Genomic DNA, 20,480 nt, shown 5'->3' with positions numbered 1-20,480 from the left:
ACCATCCAAAACCTGCCACAGCTTTATTGTGAATTACTAACAACTGTGTCACTCCCATAATTACCTTGTGTAACATGTGTGGTAGAACCTGCAGATGCTCATAGAGACAAGTCTGTAGTACAGGGGATAAACCCCGCTGGTATTGCCAGTCTGTGATGTATACAGTGCCGCGGTGCCGCCCCTCCGCCCAGCACACCCCCCACAGGGCGGAGATTACTATTACTGGGCGATACTGGGTAACCTGCTTTGTGCTGGTAGGTACGTGGCCATTGTGCAAACAATGGTAACCGCCGAGGTCATGGTCAGAGGTATCTCAGGATCCACAGCGCAATGTTCATGAACCCATCCGACTCGGCGTCCACCTTGGCCAATCCGTGGTTGTTCTCAGGATACCAGAGTAACCTAGGGAGAACGGCAGCCTTGTCAGGTCACGTGTATCAGGGTATAATGCAGGGTTCTGGGTGGCATCGGGGTATACACACCTGGCTGGCACATTGTATGCTCTCAGTGCTCTATAATACTCCAGCCCTTGGGTGTTTGGTACGCGCCGGTCTTCTTCCCCGAGCATCAGTAGCACCGGGGTCTTCACCTGTGTGCAGGGAACAGAGACATTACTATGGGCTATAGCGTTCTCTTTGTCTGTGTTTAAACAAAGTATTTGTCAATGTTGGGTGCAAAGGTGTTTTATTTATATTGATGCACGGTACAAATATTAAAAATAACATACAAGGTGTTGTAATGGGTAATTGACAAGGTGGGCCCATTTGTACACCGCTGCTGAGAGCCCCTAGGGGAATTAGGGTATCAACAGATCCCTTTTAACCATACACCCAATTGGGTTTGTCTCTCTGCAGGTGTGCACTAATGTCCCAAACACACCCCTTTGGGGAACAAGCGTATCTGAGCCCCGGGACATTAGTGCACAACTGCAGAGAGACAAACCCATTTGGCTGTATGGATAAAAGGGATCTGTTGATACCCTGATTCCCCTAGGGCAGGCTTTCCCAACCACGGTCCTCAAGGCGCACCAACAGTGCTTGAGCACAGGTGACTTAATTAGTACCTGAGTGATTCTGATTAAACCATCTGTGCTGAAGCCTGGATATCACTAAAACCTGCACTGTTGGTGTGCCTTGAGGACCGTGGTTGGGAAAGCCTGCCCTAGGGGCTCTCAGCAGTGGTGTACAAACGGGCCCACCTTGTCAATTACCCATTACAACACCTTGTATACCTTGGTATGTTATTTTTCATATTTGTACCGTGCATCAATATAAATAAAACACCTTTGCACCCAACATTGACAAATCCTATGTTTAAAACACAGACAGAGGCAGCGCTTCAGCCCACCCTTTTTTCTGCATAACTTGTGACCCACAGGGGTACGGGACACCCCTGAGGCTGAGCAGCGCCTAAATACAGCAATATAGGTGAGCGCAGCGTAGCAACAATTTCCATTACAATGGGCTACCTGCAGGTAAGAGGAATATGGACACTGCCACAGTACCCCCATTACACCCCACCCACTAACACAGTACCCCCATTACACCCCACCCACTAACACAGTACCCCCATTACACCCCACCCACTAACACAGTACCCCCATTACACTCCACCCGCTGACACAGTACGCCCATTACACTTCACCCACTAACCACAACCACTGACAGCGCCCAACCACGCTATCACACCCCACCCACTGACACAATACCCTAATACACCCCACCCGCTGACACAGTACCCCCATTACACTTCACCCACTAACACAGTACCCCCATTACATTTCACCCACTAACACAGTACCCCCATTACACCCCACCCACTAACCACAACCACTGACAGCGCCCAACCACCCTATCACACCCCACCCACTGACACAATACCCTAATACACCCCACTAACCAATCCCATCACAGTGGCAGTGACATACAAGCCCCCAGCACACCCCAATTACAGATAGCGTCACATGTACCCCCACACGCACCCATCACTAACAAGGAACTGTTCACAAACATCTGATAACATAACACTGCGCCACATGAGATATGTCATCCATAACCTGTAACTACACCAAACTAACAGCCATCGTGTGACTTACCTGAGGAACATAGATGATGGGGGATTTATTAAGCATTTCCTCCCACTGTGACGCAACAGGCAAAGCCTGATAGGAGTACATGCAGCCAGACTCCACGTGGCACCTGCGGACGGAATAGTATATAATAGCAGCAGCCATCCCCAGGTCCCAGATAGCTCTGCTAACATTGTACAGTGCAGCTAGGACACAGGAGCAGTGACACCTGTATACTGCGTGTGACTGAGGCTGTATACGGAGCAGACAGCGCTGAGTGATGGGATATGTGACACCTGTATACCGCGTGTGACTGAGGCTGTATACAGAGCAGACTGCACTGAGTGATGTGATACATGACACCTGTATACTGTGTGTGTGACTGAGGCTGTATACGGAGCAGACTGCGCTGAGTGATGTGATATGTGACTGAGGCTGTATACAGAGCAGACTGCGCTGAGTGATGTGATATGTGACACCTGTATACTGTGTGTGTGACTGAGGCTGTATACGGAGCAGACTGCGCTGAGTGATGTGATATGTGACACCTGTATACTGTGTGTGTGACTGAGGCTGTATACAGAGCAGACTGTGCTGAGTGATGTGATACGTGACACCTGTATACTGTGTGTGTGACTGAGGCTGTATACGGAGCACACTGCACTGAGTGATGTGGTATGTGACACCTGTATACCGCGTGTGACTGAGGCTGTATACGGAGCAGACTGCACTAAATGATGTGATATGTGACACCTGTATACTGTGTGTGACTGAGGCTGTATACGGATCTGAGTGATGTGATATGTGACACCTGTATACTGCATGGGACTGAGGCTGTATACAGAGCAGACTGCACTGAGTGATATGATACGTGACACCTGTATACTGTGTGTGTGACTGAGGCTGTATACGGAGCAGACTGTGCTGAGTGATCTGATACGTGACACCTGTATACTGCGTGTGTGACTGAGGCTGTATACAGAGCAGACTGCGCTGAGTGATGTGATTATAACACCTGTATACTGCGTGTGACTGAGGCTGTATACGGAGCAGACTGCGCTGAGTGATGTGATATGTGACACCTGTATACTGTGTGTGACTGAGGCTGTATACGGATCTGAGTGATGTGATATGTGACACCTGTATACTGCATGGGACTGAGGCTGTATACAGAGCAGACTGCACTAAGTGATATGATACGTGACACCTGTATACTGTGTGTGTGACTGAGGCTGTATACGGAGCAGACTGTGCTGAGTGATGTGATACGTGACACCTGTATACTGCGTGTGTGACTGAGGCTGTATACAGAGCAGACCGCGCTGAGTGATGTGATATATAACACCTGTATACTGCGTGTGACTGAGGCTGTATACGGAGCAGACTGCGCTGAGTGATGTGATATGTGACACCTGTATACTGTTTGTGACTGAGGCTGTATACGGAGCAGACTGCGCTGAGTGATGTGATACGTGACACCTGTATACTGTGTGTGTGACTGAGGCTGTATACGGAGCAGACTGCGCTGAGTGATGTGATATGTGACTGAGGCTGTATACGGAGCAGACTGTGCTGAGTGATCTGATACGTGACACCTGTATACTGCGTGTGTGACTGAGGCTGTATACAGAGCAGACTGCGCTGAGTGATGTGATTATAACACCTGTATACTGCGTGTGACTGAGGCTGTATACGGAGCAGACTGCGCTGAGTGATGTGATATGTGACACCTGTATACTGTGTGTGACTGAGGCTGTATACGGATCTGAGTGATGTGATATGTGACACCTGTATACTGCATGGGACTGAGGCTGTATACAGAGCAGACTGCACTAAGTGATATGATACGTGACACCTGTATACTGTGTGTGTGACTGAGGCTGTATACGGAGCAGACTGTGCTGAGTGATGTGATACGTGACACCTGTATACTGCGTGTGTGACTGAGGCTGTATACAGAGCAGACCGCGCTGAGTGATGTGATATATAACACCTGTATACTGCGTGTGACTGAGGCTGTATACGGAGCAGACTGCGCTGAGTGATGTGATATGTGACACCTGTATACTGTTTGTGACTGAGGCTGTATACGGAGCAGACTGCGCTGAGTGATGTGATACGTGACACCTGTATACTGTGTGTGTGACTGAGGCTGTATACGGAGCAGACTGCACTAAATGATGTGATATGTGACACCTGTATACTGTGTGTGACTGAGGCTGTATACGGATCTGAGTGATGTGATATGTGACACCTGTATACTGCATGGGACTGGCTGTATACGGAGCAGAGTGCACTGAGTGATGTGATATGTGACACCTGTATACTGTGTGTGACTGAGGCTGTATACGGATCTGAGTGATGTGATATGTGACACCTGTATACTGCATGGGACTGAGGCTGTATACAGAGCAGACTGCACTGAGTGATATGATACGTGACACCTGTATACTGTGTGTGTGACTGAGGCTGTATACGGAGCAGACTGTGCTGAGTGATGTGATACGTGACACACGTGACACCTGTATACTGTGTGTGTGACTGAGGCTGTATACGGAGCAGACTGCACTGAGTGATATGATACGTGACACCTGTATACTGCGTGTGTGACTGAGGCTGTATACAGAGCAGACTGCGCTGAGTGATGTGATATATAACACCTGTATACTGCGTGTGACTGAGGCTGTATACGGAGCAGACTGCGCTGAGTGATGTGATACGTGACACCTGTATACTGTGTGTGTGACTGAGGCTGTATACGGAGCAGACTGCGCTGAGTGTTGGGATACGTGACACCTGTATACTGTGTGTGTGACTGAGGCTGTATACGAAGCAGACTACGCTGAGTGATGTGATACATGACACCTGTATACTGCGTGTGACTAAGGCTGTATACGGAGCAGACTGCGCTGAGTGATGTGATATGTGACACCTGTATACCGCGTGTGACTGAGGATGTATATGGAGCAGACTGCGCTGAGTGATGTGATATGTGACACCTGTATACTGCGTGTGACTAAGGCTGTATACGGAGCAGACTGCGCTGAGTGATGTGATATGTGACACCTGTATACTGCGTGTGACGGAGGCTGTATACGGAGCAGACTGCGCTGAGTGATGTGATATGTGACACCTGTATACCGCGTGTGACTGAGGATGTATATGGAGCAGACTGCGCTGAGTGATGTCACGCCTGTATACGTGTGTGTGACTGAGGCTGTATACAGAGCAGACTGCGCTGAGTGATGTGATACGTGACACCTGTATACTGAGTGTGTGAGTCTGTTTACAGAGCAGACTGCGCTGATTAATGTGACATCTGTATACCATGTGTGACTGAGGCTGTATACGGAATAGATCGCACTGAGTAATGTGAAAAGAGACACCGGTATACTGCGTGTGACAGAGCAGACTGCGCTGAGTAATGTGACACCTGTATACCACGTGTGACTGAGGCTGTATATGTAGCAGACTGTGCTGAGTAATGTACAGTCTATATCAGAATCCCATGTGACCTGGCACGGTAAGGTGATGTATAACAGGGGCAGGCGGTCTCACCAGTCCGGTATGTCAGTTGATCCGACCATCGCTGGGATGTTGGTCACTGGGTTGCGGATAATGCAAGCCTTGTAGAAGTCTGGATACTGGCCAATCAGATGGCAGGACAGAAAGCCACCATGTGACCCTCCGCACAGAACCACTTTGTGTGGGTCTATTGGCTCAGTCTGCAGAACCTGCAGCACCGCTGTCTGTATGGGGAGAATGGTGACATGGAGTCAGCATGCGAGTCATTACTTATTGTCCAATCACACCAGTCCCTGACCAGCAGAGCTCACAATCTAAATTCTATATAACACTAGGTATTACTTAGCAGTATATGGGGGATACCAGGAGCACAACTACACACAGACAGAGGTGAATGGACAAGCCCCGATAATAACCGCTGGGCAGATAATGAATAGAACAGAGGCCACTAGTGGACGGCACACGCCATTACCTGCACATCCTTTACGTCTTGTGCTCCGATTTTCCCCAGCAGAGATAGGACGCTGTCCTGCCCAAATCCCAGGGAGCCGCGATAATTCACTACAATGCACAAATAGCATCAGACATTTCCCCAGTGCGAAGCCCACCACCCGCACCGCGCCGCGCCCCCTCACCTAACAGTACGGCGAAGCCCATCTTACACAGGACAGCAGGGAACAGCATCCACTCGCTGACAAATGAGGAGTGGGGACCCCCTGCCAGAAGGAGACAACACTGTCACATGGAAACAGAGGACTAGGACAGGACAGAGGGGACAGGGACATACCGTGCGGAAACACCACCAGGGGAACACGACTCTCCTCAGCCAGGTCCTGAGGCTTCAGGATGATGGACTCAAAGTCTAGGCCAGCTGCAAATAAGAATCATCCGAGTCCTGAGCCAACGGGTTTATATAACAATGTTAGAAGTTCTATTATTTGTAATGAACAGGTGAGCGCTCCTTATCTGCTTCTATCAAACATTCATTTATCATACTCTAATGTATAGAACATATATAGAAAGGCTGGGACAGGAGGGCGCAGTGTTCAGAACATCTACATTATTCCACACGTATCAGTGGGCGATGGTCATTAACTGGTGAGAAGCCCTCAGTGTACAGGGGAAGGAGGCCGCTGGGGACAGAGATGGGAGAGAAGCTGCTGCAGAGGAAAAAGGCAGCCGGGGACAGAGATGGGATAGAATCTGCTGCAGAGGGGAAGAAGGCCACTGGGGACAGAGATGGGATAGAAGCAGCAGCAGAGGGAAGGGGGCTGCCTGGGATAGAGATGGGATAGAAGCTGCTGCAGAGTGGAAGGGGGCCGTTGGGGACAGAGGTGGGATAGAAGCAGAGGGGAAGGAGATGGGAAAGATGCTGCTGCAGAGGGGAAGAAGGCCGCCGGGACAGTGGTGGGATAGAAGCTGCTGCAGAGGGGAAGGAGGCCGCCGGGGACAGAGACGGGATAGAAGCTGCTGCAGAGGTGAAGGCTGACTGAGTACAGAGATGGGATTTGCTGTTGGTGGGTGTTGGACTGGCCCTCTAAGCACAGAACATGAATAGATTATTTGAGACAGTAGGTATGATAGGGCTGTGCGGTCACTTACGGTACTGGGAGTTCTCCTGCTCTGGAGGAGGCTGATGGGTTTTATAGCTCCAATCTATGTTCATCACAGAATTCTCCTCTAGGGACACCCAGGTGACTTCGGCCCCAATACTGGCTGGTGGAAGGAACCCCACTTTCTGCAGGAGGAGCGAGGGTCCTTGTAAGACAGAGAGGATGGATAGGGCCGATGGCAGTGCAAAGGTTCTGCATCACTTACCAGAGTCGGTGGGCAACTCGGAGAGGAAAACTGGACAACCATGAGATCACGGGCAATGGCCATCAGTTTCCAGCTGCCTGGCGCGGCCTCTAAGTGGCATCAAGAGAATTACAGGTTGTTATTATTATAGATATAGGCAGTGAATAAAACATGTGACGTACATGGAGCGGAGCCCCCCCCCCCCAATACCCCTTCCCTAGCGTGACGCAGGAGCTGAGCCCCCCAATACCCCTTCCCTAGCGTGACCCAGGAGCTGAGCCCCCCAATACCCCTTCCCTAGCGTGACCCAGGAGCTGAGCCCCCCCAATACCCCTTCCCTAGCGTGACGCAGGAGCTGAGCCCCCCAATACCCCTTCCCTAGCGTGACGCAGGAGCTGAGCCCCCCAATACCCCTTCCCTAGCGTGACGCAGGAGCTGAGCCCCCCAATACCCCTTCCCTAGCGTGACGCAGGAGCTGAGCCCCCCAATACCCCTTCCCTAGCGTGACGCAGGAGCTGAGCCCCCCAATACCCCTTCCCTAGCGTGACGCAGGAGCTGAGCCCCCCAATACCCCTTCCCTAGCGTGACGCAGGAGCTGAGCCCCCCAATACCCCTTCCCTAGCGTGACGCAGGAGCTGAGCCCCCCAATACCCCTTCCCTAGCGTGACGCAGGAGCTGAGCCCCCCAATACCCCTTCCCTAGCGTGACGCAGGAGCTGAGCCCCCCCAATACCCCTTCCCTAGCGTGACGCAGGCGCTGAGCCCCCCCAATACCCCTTCCCTAGCGTGACGCAGGCGCTGAGCCCCCCAATACCCCTACCCTAGCGTGACGCAGGAGCTGAGCACCCCCAATACCCCTTCCCTAGCGTGACGCAGGAGCTGAGCCCCCCAATACCCCTTCCCTAGCGTGACGCAGGAGCTGAGCCCCCCAATACCCCTTCCCTAGCGTGACGCAGGAGCTGAGCCCCCCAATACCCCTTCCCTAGCGTGACGCAGGAGCTGAGCCCCCCAATACCCCTTCCCTAGCGTGACGCAGGAGCTGAGCCCCCCCAATACCCCTTCCCTAGCGTGACGCAGGCGCTGAGCCCCCCAATACCCCTTCCCTAGCGTGACGCAGGCGCTGAGCCCCCCAATACCCCTACCCTAGCGTGACGCAGGAGCTGAGCCCCCCAATACCCCTTCCCTAGCGTGACGCAGGAGCTGAGCCCCCCAATACCCCTTCCCTAGCGTGACGCAGGAGCTGAGCACCCCCAATACCCCTTCCCTAGCGTGACGCAGGAGCTGAGCCCCCAATACCCCTTCCCTAGCGTGACGCAGGCGCTGAGCCCCCAATACCCCTTCCCTAGCGTGACGCAGGAGCTGAGCCCCCAATACCCCTTCCCTAGCGTGACGCAGGAGCTGAGCCCCCCCAATACCCCTTCCCTAGCGTGACGCAGGCGCTGAGCCCCCCAATACCCCTTCCCTAGCGTGACGCAGGCGCTGAGCCCCCCAATACCCCTACCCTAGCGTGACGCAGGAGCTGAGCCCCCCAATACCCCTTCCCTAGCGTGACGCAGGAGCTGAGCCCCCCAATACCCCTTCCCTAGCGTGACGCAGGAGCTGAGCCCCCCAATACCCCTTCCCTAGCGTGACGCAGGAGCTGAGCCCCCCAATACCCCTTCCCTAGCGTGACGCAGGCGCTGAGCCCCCCCAATACCCCTACCCTAGCGTGACGCAGGAGCTGAGCCCCCCAATACCCCTACCCTAGCGTGACGCAGGAGCTGAGCCCCCCAATACCCCTTCCCTAGCGTGACGCAGGAGCTGAGCCCCCCAATACCCCTTCCCTAGCGTGACGCAGGAGCTGAGCCCAATACCCCTACCCTAGCGTGACGCAGGAGCTGAGCACCCCAATACCCCTTCCCTAGCAAGACGCAGGAGCTGAACCCCCCAATACCCCTTCCCTAGCAAGACGCAGGAGCTGAACCCCCCAATACCCCTACCCTACCGTGACGCAGGAGCTGAGCCCCCAATACCCCTTCCCTAGCGTGACGCAGGAGTTGAGCCCCCCCCAATACCCCTTCCCTAGCGTGACGCAGGAGCTGAGCCCCCCAATACCCCTTCCCTAGCGTGACGCAGGAGCTGATCCCCCCAATACCCCTACCCTAGCGTGGCGCAGGAGCTTAGCCCCCAATACCCCTACCCTAGCGTCACGCAGGAGCTGAGCCCCCCAATACCCCTTCCCTAGCGTGACGCAGGAGCTGAGCCCCCCAATACCACTTCCAGTATGTGACCACCAATCCTACCGCTTCAAGTCCATCACCTGCAGCGTATTTTCCACCCCATGTGTACTTCTAACTGTAATTGAGGATGGATAGATATAGATATTTTACAGACACACAAACACTGAGTTCTAGAAGCGGTATGAAATGGGCCATGTCACAGGAAGTGCAATATTCCTACAGAAAGTCACCCGTAGAAGGCACACGGATGTAGGACAGAGAACCCACTACAGACACCATGGTGCATCACTTACCTCTGGGCTCCAGACGGGTCACATTCCCCGTCATCGTATCCACAGCAACCAGTATCTGTGCGGGCGATAACGCAAGAGTTGGGTCAGAACATAGGTGCTAAGCCCCAGCAGGGCGATGCCCATTGCCAGGACGCCTGTGGGTGCGGGTGTAAGGGGGGTGAGAGTCAGCACGTAGCGGAGGCTCAGACAATTATACAGTCGAGTACAAAGCCTAGTGAGCTCAAGAGGCGTGGAGGTATCCAAACACCTCACCACTCCTGACCTATTACCATCACTCCTAATTTTCTGTGGGTGTATCGAGGCACAGCAGCGCAGAGTACAATGCTGGATAAGGGGTCTCAGGGCCTCTTACCTGCTGGCTGCGCAGCACTGTGTCCAAAATGACTCTCTGACTGTCCTTAGACCAGCAGAACGGTGCCAGCAGCTGAGTGTAAATCCCCTCAAACTGGCCTGGAAGAGAGAGGTGAAGGGTGAAGGGACGCCGGTGACACAGACATGTGCGTAGTACAGATTGGTGACCGGGCCGAGAGGAAGGAACGGAACGTTACTCACCATCTTCTGATCGCGCCACCGTATCCACCACCACGGACGTGACTTTAGTATACCAGTCATACTGAGAGAAAGGAGAATCCATTTAGAACATTTCATGGTAGTATATGTTTGGTGCATTGTGGGTCTTTGCGGCGCACTACAAGTCATTTAGCCACTCACACGTTTTCCTGTAGCACCCAATAATAGGTTACCAGGATATCATCAATCCCACAATTGGGGGTGTATTTGGGGCAAAGGAAACCGTGGTCGTCACGGGTAACACACAACAATAACTGTCCCAGAAAAACATCACAACATTTTATCTACCCAGGGGAAGAACAGAGGACAAAGCCCAATATGAAGCCGCAGCCGAGGTAACACCAACCATGAGAAGCTGGCAGCACTGCTGGTGAGGTCCCAGCACCTCACACCTCAAATACACAATGCGGCACTTGTCTGGACTCAGCCGAGGTGAGAAGACGGAAGAGGAATCAGGAGATAGTGGCTCTGGAAGAGAGATGGAGGTCAGCTACAGACCGTGACATGGAGGACGGAGCCGGAGAGGTGACAGACGGAGACATACCATACACACAGATGGCGAGATACCGGATAATACAGGCACCGGTACCTCGCATTACATTAGGGGCACACACAGTAATAATCTAAGGTAGAGGGGGCCATAATACACATAGATGGCGAGATACCGGATAATACAGGCACCGGTACCTCGCATTACATTAGGGGCACACACAGTAATAATCTAAGGTAGAGGGGGCCATAATACACATAGATGGCGGGATACCAGATAACACAGGCACCGGTACCTCACATTACATTAGGGACACACATAGAGAAATAATGTAAGGGAGAGGCGGCCATATTACACACAGCTGGCGAGATACCAGATAATACAGACACGGTACCCAACATTACATTAGGGACATACACAGTTATTATGTAAGGTAGAGGCGGCCATATTACACATATATGGCAGGATACCAGATAATACAGACACCGGTACCCAACATTACATTAGGGACACACACAGTAATAATGTAAGGTAGAGGCGGCCATATTACACATATATGGCAGGATACCGGGTAACACAGACACCGGTACCTCACATCACATTAGGGGGACACACAGTAATAATGAAGGTAGAGGCGGCCATATTACACACAGCTGGCGGGATACCGGATAACACAGACACCGGTACCTCACATCACATTAGGACAGGCATGTCCAAACTATGGCCCTCCAGCTGGTGTGAAACTACAAGTCCCATCATGCCTTGCCACAGTTTTACTATTAGGGAATGCTAAAACTATGGCAAGACATGCTGGGACGTGTAGTTTTACAACATCTGGAGGGCCACAGTTTGGACATGCCTGCATTAGGGACACACATACAGTAATAATGTAAGGGACAGTTGGCCACACTACACAGCTGGCGGGATACCGGATAATACAGGCACCGGTGACACCTAGAGAACCAGGGGCAGAATGGACAGGACTATCAGAGATCCGTCTCACCACATTTCCCTCCAGTCAGGTCCACAAAGAACATGGCGGATCTGAGAGGAAGAAGGGGGAGAGCATTAGTGTAACACCGGATGCTGGCGTTGCGATGAAAGCATAGTTTAAAGCGACATTTACCTTCTGTTCGTGCAATGCTTTAGGCCGATGCGGAATGGACTGTGCCACCATCCCACAAACACCACCCCTGTATCATCCGGGGACCAGAACGCCTGCCAGACAGAGGACAGAGGTAATATCATATACCAGCAGAGAGTATGGGGGGGGGTTACTGAGTCCAGCTCACCTGTCCAGGAGACACATGCTCAGGAATTCCCTCCAACACCGAAATGTTACCGCTTTCAATGTCCAGCACACAGAGAGCCGGGACGCTCTTCTTCACCAGCCCCTCTCCCCAATCTTCATGTAGCACAAACTGATCCCCCTGCAAGACACACAACAGCAACTGGAGCAACGCCCTCCTCACAGAGACCAGGTGCAACGCCCTCCTCATAAAGGACAGGACAAAGACCAGCAGGAGGCAAATATACACACATCTGGCGCAGAGCCCTGGTCACCAGGGACAGTACACAGACCAGCAGGTGGTGCACACATCTGGCGCAGAGCCCTGGTCACCAGGGACAGTACACACACCAGCAGGAGACACACACAAACCTGGAGCAGAGTTCTGGTCACCGGGGACAGGACACAGACCAGCAGGTGGCGCACACACCTGGAGCAGAGTTCTGGTCACCGGGGACAGGACACAGACCAGCAGGAGACACACACAAACCTGGAGCAGAGTTCTGGTCACCGGGGACAGGACACAGACCAGCAGGAGACACACACAAACCTGGAGCAGAGTTCTGGTCACCGGGGACAGGACACAGACCAGCAGGTGGCGAATATACACACATGGAGCAGAGTTCTGGTCACCAGGGACAGTACACAGACCAGCAGGAGACACACACAAACCTGGCGCAGAGTTCTGGTCACCGGGGACAGGACACAGACCAGCAGGTGGTGCACACACACATGGAGCAGAGTTCTGGTCACCGGGGACAGGACACAGACCAGCAGGTGGCGCACACACACACATGGAGCAGAGTTCTGGTCACCGGGGACAGGACACAGACCAGCAGGTGGTGCACACACACATGGAGCAGAGTTCTGGTTAACGGGGACAGGACACAGACCAGCAGGAGGCGAATATAAACACATCTGGCGCAGAGCCCTGGTCACCAGGGACAGGACACAGACCAGCAGGTGGTGCACACACACATGGAGCAGAGTTCTGGTCACCGGGGACAGGACACAGACCAGCAGGTGGCGAACACACACCTGGAGCACAGCCCTCGTCACAGGACACAGACCAGCAGGTGGCGCACACACCTGGAGCAGAGTTCTGGTCACCAGGGACAGTACACAGACCAGCAGGTGGCGCACACACACATGGAGCAGAGTTCTGGTCACCGGGGACAGGACACAGACCAGCAGGTGGTGCACACACACATGGAGCAGAGTTCTGGTTAACGGGGACAGGACACAGACCAGCAGGAGGCAAATATAAACACATCTGGCGCAGAGCCCTGGTCACCAGGGACAGGACACAGACCAGCAGGTGGTGCACACACACATGGAGCAGAGTTCTGGTCACCGGGGACAGGACACAGACCAGCAGGTGGCGAACACACACCTGGAGCACAGCCCTCGTCACAGGACACAGACCAGCAGGTGGCGCACACACCTGGAGCAGAGTTCTGGTCACCAGGGACAGTACACAGACCAGCAGGTGGCGCACACACACATGGAGCAGAGTTCTGGTCACCGGGGACAGGACACAGACCAGCAGGTGGCGCACACACACACACCTGGAGCACAGCCCTCGTCACAGGACACAGACCAGCAGGAGACACACACAAACCTGCCGCAGAGTTCTGGTCACCGGGGACAGGACACAGACCAGCAGGTGGCGCACACACATCTGGCACAGAGCCCTGGTCACCAGGGACAGGACACAGACCAGCAGGAGACACACACGAACCTGGCGCAGAGTTCTGGTCACCAGGGACAGTACACAGACCAGCAGGTGGCACACACACATACACACACATCACACACACATGGAGCAGAGTTCTGGTCACCGGGGACAGGACACAGACCAGCAGGTGGCGCACACACCTGGAGCAGAGTTCCGGTCACCGGGGACAGGACACAGACCAGCAGGTGGCGTACACACACATGGAGCAGAGCCCTCGTCACAGGACACAGACCAGCAGGAGACGCACACAAACCTGGCGCAGAGTTATGGTCACCGGGGACAGGACACAGACCAGCAGGAGACGCACACAATCCTGGCGCAGAGTTCTGGTCACCGGGGACAGGACACAGACCAGCAGGAGGCACACACACACACCTGGCGCAGAGCCCTAGTCACCGGGGACAGACCAGCAGGAGACACACACACCTGGCGCAGAGCCCTGGCCACCGCGGACAGTACACAGAACACGTGTAATAATGAGGGACAGTACGCACTCTGTAGCATCAGAGAGCAGAGGAGTCCATGTATCAGTCATGGTTGTTGGAATAGTTTCTACATGGGAGACCCAGCCAGTACAATAAAACCTGTGGCCTCACCAGGGACCCCACGACCTCTCACCTTTACAGGCTTACTAGCGTCATCCTCCTCAGAGGGAGCTGGAACATCTCCGGCAGACGCCTCGAAAAAGGACTTTGTCTTCGCTCTTTTCTTCTCAGCAATGTACAGAAGGTGGGATTCCGAATGTGACCAGGACAGACACCCAAACTGATCTGGGGGCAGAAAGGAGACAAGTGGATGCCTTAGGAATGGGAGAGTGATGTGGCCACAGGCAGGAGGGTCTCCCCGCAGTGTAAGGGGCATACACACTGTGCGATTTTCTGCTCTTCTCTACATGCAGCCAAAATCTATTCCTATAGCTTAGCAAGTGACTGCAAGTAACTCTGTGTGTACAGAATGAGCGATCCCCATCATCCTGAACCACTACTCTGCCCTAGCATAATCGCTGCATGTGTATGGGCTCTCTATGGGAGATCTAAACACCGGGAAATCAACTACCCTATATAGCTTAGCGCACATCACTGCATGTGTATGGGCTCTCTATGGGTGATCTACACACCGGGAAATCACCTACCATATATAGCGTAGCGCACATCGCTGCATGTGTATGGGCTCTCTATGGGCGATCTACACACCGGGAAATCACCTACCATATATAGCTTAGCGCACATCGCTGCATGTGTATGGGCTCTCTATGGGTGATCTACACACCGGGAAATCACCTATCTTATATAGCTTAGCACAGATCACTACATGTGTATGGGCTCTCTATGGGTGATCTACACACCGGGAAATCACCTACCCTATATAGCTTAGCGCACATCACTGCATGTGTATGGGTTCTCTATGGGCGATCTACGCAACGGGAAATCACCTACCCTATATAGCTTAGCGCACATCACTGCATGTGTATGGGCTCTCTATGGGCGATCTACACACTGGGAAATCACCTACCCTATATAGCTTAGCGTACATCGCTGCATGTGTATGGGCTCTCTATGGGTGATCTAGACCCCAGGAAATCACCTACCCTATAAAGCTTAGCGCACATCGCTGCATGTGTATGGGCTCTCTATGGGTGATCTAGGCCATGGGAAATCACCTACCCTATATAGCTTAGCGCACATCGCTGCATGTGTATGGGCTCTCTATGGGCGATCTACACACCGGGAAATCACCTAACCTATATAGCTTAGCGCACATCGCTGCATGTGTATGGGCTCTCTATGGGCGATCTACACACTGGGAAATCACCTATCTTATATAGCTTAGCGCACATCGCTGCATGTGTATGGGCTCTCTATGGGCGATCTACACACCGGGAAATCACCTACCATATATAGCTTAGCGCACATCGCTGCATGTGTATGGGCTCTCTATGGGAGATCTACACACCGGGAAATCACCTACCCTATATAGCTTAGCGCACATCGCTGCATGTGTATGGGCTCTCTATGGGTGATCTACACACCGGGAAATCACCTACGATATATAGCTTAGCGCACATCGCTGCATGTGTATGGGCTCTCTATGGGTGATCTACACACCGGGAAATCACCTACCCTATAGCTTAGCGCACATCACCGCTGCATGTGTATGGGGTCTCTATGGGTGATCTACACACCGGGAAATCACCTACCTTATATAGCTTAGCGCACATCACTACATGTGTATGGGCTCTCTATGGGTGATCTACACATCGGGAAATCACCTACCTTATATAGCTTAGCGCACATCACTACATGTGTATGGGCCTTCTATGGGTGATCTACACATCGGGAAATCACCTACCTTATATAGCTTAGCGCACATCACTACATGTGTATGGACTCTCTATGGGTGATCTACACATCGGGAAATCACCTACCATATATAGCTTAGCGCACATCACTGCATGTGTATGGGTTCTCTATGGGTGATCTACACACCGGGAAATCACCTAACCTATATAGCTTAGCACACATCGCTGCATGCGTATGGGCTCTCTATGGGCGATCTACACACTGGGAAATCACCTATCTTATATAGCTTAGCGCACATCGCTGCATGTGTATGGGCTCTCTATGGGTGATCTAAACACCGGGAAATCACCTACCATATATAGCGTAGCGCACATCGCTGCATGTGTATGGGCTCTCTATGGGTGATCTAGGCCCTGGGAAATCACCTACCTTATATAGCTTAGCGCACATCACTGCATGTGTATGGGTTCTCTATGGGTGATCTACACACCGGGAAATCACCTAACCTATATAGCTTAGCACACATCGCTGCATGCGTATGGGCTCTCTATGGGCGATCTACACACCGGGAAATCACCTACCCTATATAGCTTAGCGTACATCGCTGCATGCGTATGGGCTCTCTATGGGTGATCTACACACCGGGAAATCACCTACCCTATATAGCTTAGCGCACATCGCTGCATGTGTATGGGCTCTCTTTGGGTGATCTACACACCGTTAAATCACCCACCCTATATAGCTTAGCGCACATCGCTGCATGCGTATGGGCTCTCTATGGGCGATCTACAAACCGGGAAATCACCTACCCTATATAGCTTAGCGCACATCGCTTCATGCGTATGGGCTCTCTATGGGTGATCTACGCACCGGGAAATCACCTACCCTATATAGCTTAGCCCACATCCCTGCATGTGTATGGGCTCTCTATGGGTGATCTACACACCGGGAAATCACCTACCTTATATAGCTTAGCGCACATTGCTGCATGTGTATGGGCGATCTACACACCGGGAAATCACCTACCCTATATAGCTTAGCGCACATCGCTTCATGCGTATGGGCTCTCTATGGGTGATCTACGCACCGGGAAATCACCTACCCTATATAGCTTAGCGCACATCGCTGCATGCGTATGGGCTCTCTATGGGCGATCTACACACCGGGAAATCACCTACCCTATATAGCTTAGCGCACATCGCTGCATGCGTATGGGTTCTCTATGGGCGATCTACACACCGGGAAATCACCTACCCTATATAGCTTAGCGCACATCGCTGCATGCGTATGGGTTCTCTATGGGCGATCTACAAACCGGGAAATCACCTACCCTATATAGCTTAGCGCACATCGCTGCATGCGTATGGGTTCTCTATGGGCGATCTACAAACCGGGAAATCACCTACCCTATATAGCTTAGCGCACATCGCTTCATGCGTATGGGCTCTCTATGGGTGATCTACGCACCGGGAAATCACCTACCCTATATAGCTTAGCGCACATCGCTGCATGCGTATGGGCTCTCTATGGGCGATCTACGCACCGGGAAATCACCTACCCTATATAGCTTAGCGCACATCGCTGCATGCGTATGGGCTCTCTATGGGCGATCTACACACCGGGAAATCACCTACCCTATATAGCTTAGCGCACATCGCTGCATGCGTATGGGCTCTCTATGGGCGATCTACACACCGGGAAATCACCTACCCTATATAGATTAGCGCACATCGCTGCATGCGTATGGGCTCTCTATGGGCGATCTACACACCGGGAAATCACCTACCCTATATAGCTTAGCGCACATCACTGCATGTTTATGGGCTCTCTATGGGTGATCTAGACCCCAGGAAATCACCTACCCTATATAGCTTAGCGCACATCGCTGCATGTGTATGGGCTCTCTATGGGTGATCTACACACCGGGAAATCACCTACCCTATATAGCTTAGCGCACATCGCTGCATGTGTATGGGCTCTCTATGGGCGATCTACACACTGGGAAATCACCTACCCTATATAGCTTAGCACACATCGCTGCATGTGTATGGGCGCTCTATGGGTGATCTACACACCGGGAAATCACCTACCCTATATAGCTTAGTGCACATCGCTGCATGTGTATGGGCTCTCTATGGGAGATCTACACACCGGGAAATCACCTACCCTATATAGCTTAGCGCACATCGCTGCATGTGTATGGGCTCTCTATGGGCGATCTACACACTGGGAAATCACCTACCCTATATAGCTTAGCACACATCGCTGCATGTGTATGGGCTCTCTATGGGTGATCTACACACCGGGAAATCACCTACCCTATATAGCTTAGCGCACATCGCTGCATGTGTATGGGCTCTCTATGGGAGATCTACACACCGGGAAATCACCTACCATATATAGCTTAGCGCACATCGCTGCATGTGTATGGGCTCTCTATGGGTGATCTAGGCACCGGAAAATCACCTACCCTATATAGCTTAGCGCACATCGCTGCATGTGTATGGGCTCTCTATGGGTGATCTAGGCACCGGGAAATCACCTACACTATATAGCTTAGCGCACATCGCTGCATGTGTATGGGCTCTCTATGGGTGATCTACACACCGGGAAATCACCTACCATATATAGCTTAGCGCACATCGCTGCATGTGTATGGGCTGTCTATGGGCGATCTACACATCAGGAAATGCAGTGACCCAGGGGTGCAACGGGGGAGACATGGGAGAGAGATAGGAGAGTGATTGTGTCACATATATAGACCTCTGACTGTCATGGCCCCTAATATGTTGCTCATCAGCCTGTAGGGCCACTGTCACCAGCCCAAGCACACTGTCACCGGGCCACTAGAACGCTGCCCATCCACCTGCAGGGGTCACCGGGCCACTAGTACACTGCCCATCCACCTGCAGGGGTCACCAGGCCCCTAATATGCTACCCATCCACCTGCGGGGGTCACTAGGCCCCTAATACGCTGCCCACCCCCTGCAAAGGGTCATCGGGCCCTGCTATGCAAGCCACCTAGACCTGTAATAACTCACCATCCTCATACACCTTCCCATGTTTATCCAGCACTGTCAGATTGATGCTCTTCACCTTACGGTTCCTATCCCAGACCTAGCAGAAGAGGGAAAGAAGCATCGTAATCACAGACAGCAGCGGGGACCCCGGCAGAGTAATCACAGACAGCAGAGGGGACCCCGGCAGTGTAATCACAGACAGCAGCAGGGACCCCGGCAGTGTAATCACAGACAGCAGCGGGGACCCCGGCAGTGTAATCACAGACAGCAGAGGGGACCCCGGCAGTGTAATCACAGACAGCAGCAGGGACCCCGGCAGTGTAATCACAGACAGCAGCAGGGACCCCGGCAGAGGAATCACAGACAGTATCAGGGACCCCGGCAGTGTAATCACAGACAGTATCAGGGACCCCGGCAGTGTAAATCACAGACAGCAGCAGGGACCCCGGCAGAGTAATCACAGACAGTAGCAGGAATCCCGGCAGTGTAATCACAGACAGCAGAGGGGACCCCGGCAGTGTAATCACAGACAGCAGCAGGGACCCCGGCAGTGTAATCACAGACAGCAGCAGGGACCCCGGCAGAGGAATCACAGACAGTATCAGGGACCCCGGCAGTGTAATCACAGACAGTAGCAGGGACCCCGGCAGTGTAATCACAGACAGTAGCAGGGACCCCGGCAGTGTAATCACAGACAGTATCAGGGACCCCGGCAGAGGAATCACAGACAGCAGCAGGGACCCCGGCAGTGTAATCACAGACAGCATCAGGGACCCTGGCAGAGGAATCACAGACAGCAGCAGGGACCCCGGCAGAGGAATCACAGACAGCAGCAGGGACCCCGGCAGAGGAATCACAGACAGTATCAGGGACCCCGGCCGAGTAATCACAGACAGTATCAGGGACCCCGGCAGAGGAATCACAGACAGCAGCAGGGACCCCGGCAGAGGAATCACAGACAGTATCAGGGACCCCGGCAACGTAATCACAGACAGCAGCAGGGACCCCGGCAGAGGAATCACAGACAGTATCAGGGACCCCGGCAACGTAATCACAGACAGTAGCAGGGACCCCGGCAGAGGAATCACAGACAGTATCGGGGACCCCGGCAGTGTAATCACAGACAGTATCAGGGACCCCGGCCGAGTAATCACAGACAGTATCAGGGACCCC

At 52.9% G+C, this 20,480-nt stretch overlaps 1 protein-coding gene across 2 annotated transcripts in view; it reads right to left on the bottom strand.

Annotated features, from left to right (window-relative positions):
* Positions 1-20,480, bottom strand: part of APEH (acylaminoacyl-peptide hydrolase) — a 31,678-nt gene continuing 11,198 nt past the window's right edge. Inside the window, exons 5-22 of one of the 2 annotated variants that reach the window (XM_083155878.1) lie at positions 19,329-19,404; positions 14,606-14,757; positions 12,254-12,391; positions 12,088-12,179; positions 11,965-12,005; positions 10,818-10,939; positions 10,454-10,514; positions 10,254-10,351; positions 9,902-9,956; positions 7,412-7,500; positions 7,196-7,331; positions 6,381-6,464; positions 6,229-6,309; positions 6,066-6,154; positions 5,627-5,817; positions 2,096-2,198; positions 483-589; positions 1-402 (exon numbers count right to left, since the gene is read on the bottom strand). In XM_083155878.1, coding sequence (XP_083012004.1) covers positions 303-402; positions 483-589; positions 2,096-2,198; positions 5,627-5,817; positions 6,066-6,154; positions 6,229-6,309; positions 6,381-6,464; positions 7,196-7,331; positions 7,412-7,500; positions 9,902-9,956; positions 10,254-10,351; positions 10,454-10,514; positions 10,818-10,939; positions 11,965-12,005; positions 12,088-12,179; positions 12,254-12,391; positions 14,606-14,757; positions 19,329-19,404 — 1,815 coding nt within the window. In that variant the 3' untranslated portion in view covers positions 1-302. The remainder of the gene's footprint in view (positions 403-482; positions 590-2,095; positions 2,199-5,626; positions 5,818-6,065; positions 6,155-6,228; positions 6,310-6,380; positions 6,465-7,195; positions 7,332-7,411; positions 7,501-9,901; positions 9,957-10,253; positions 10,352-10,453; positions 10,515-10,817; positions 10,940-11,964; positions 12,006-12,087; positions 12,180-12,253; positions 12,392-14,605; positions 14,758-19,328; positions 19,405-20,480) is intronic. The other variant, XM_083155879.1, reaches the window with a different exon arrangement.

This window comes from Crinia signifera, chromosome 8 (assembly GCF_055691185.1).
Source record: "Crinia signifera chromosome 8, ASM5569118v1, whole genome shotgun sequence".
Lineage (NCBI taxonomy): Eukaryota > Metazoa > Chordata > Amphibia > Anura > Myobatrachidae > Crinia > Crinia signifera.
Note: the sequence above shows the minus strand (reverse complement) of the source record. Positions and strands in the feature narration are given on the sequence as shown.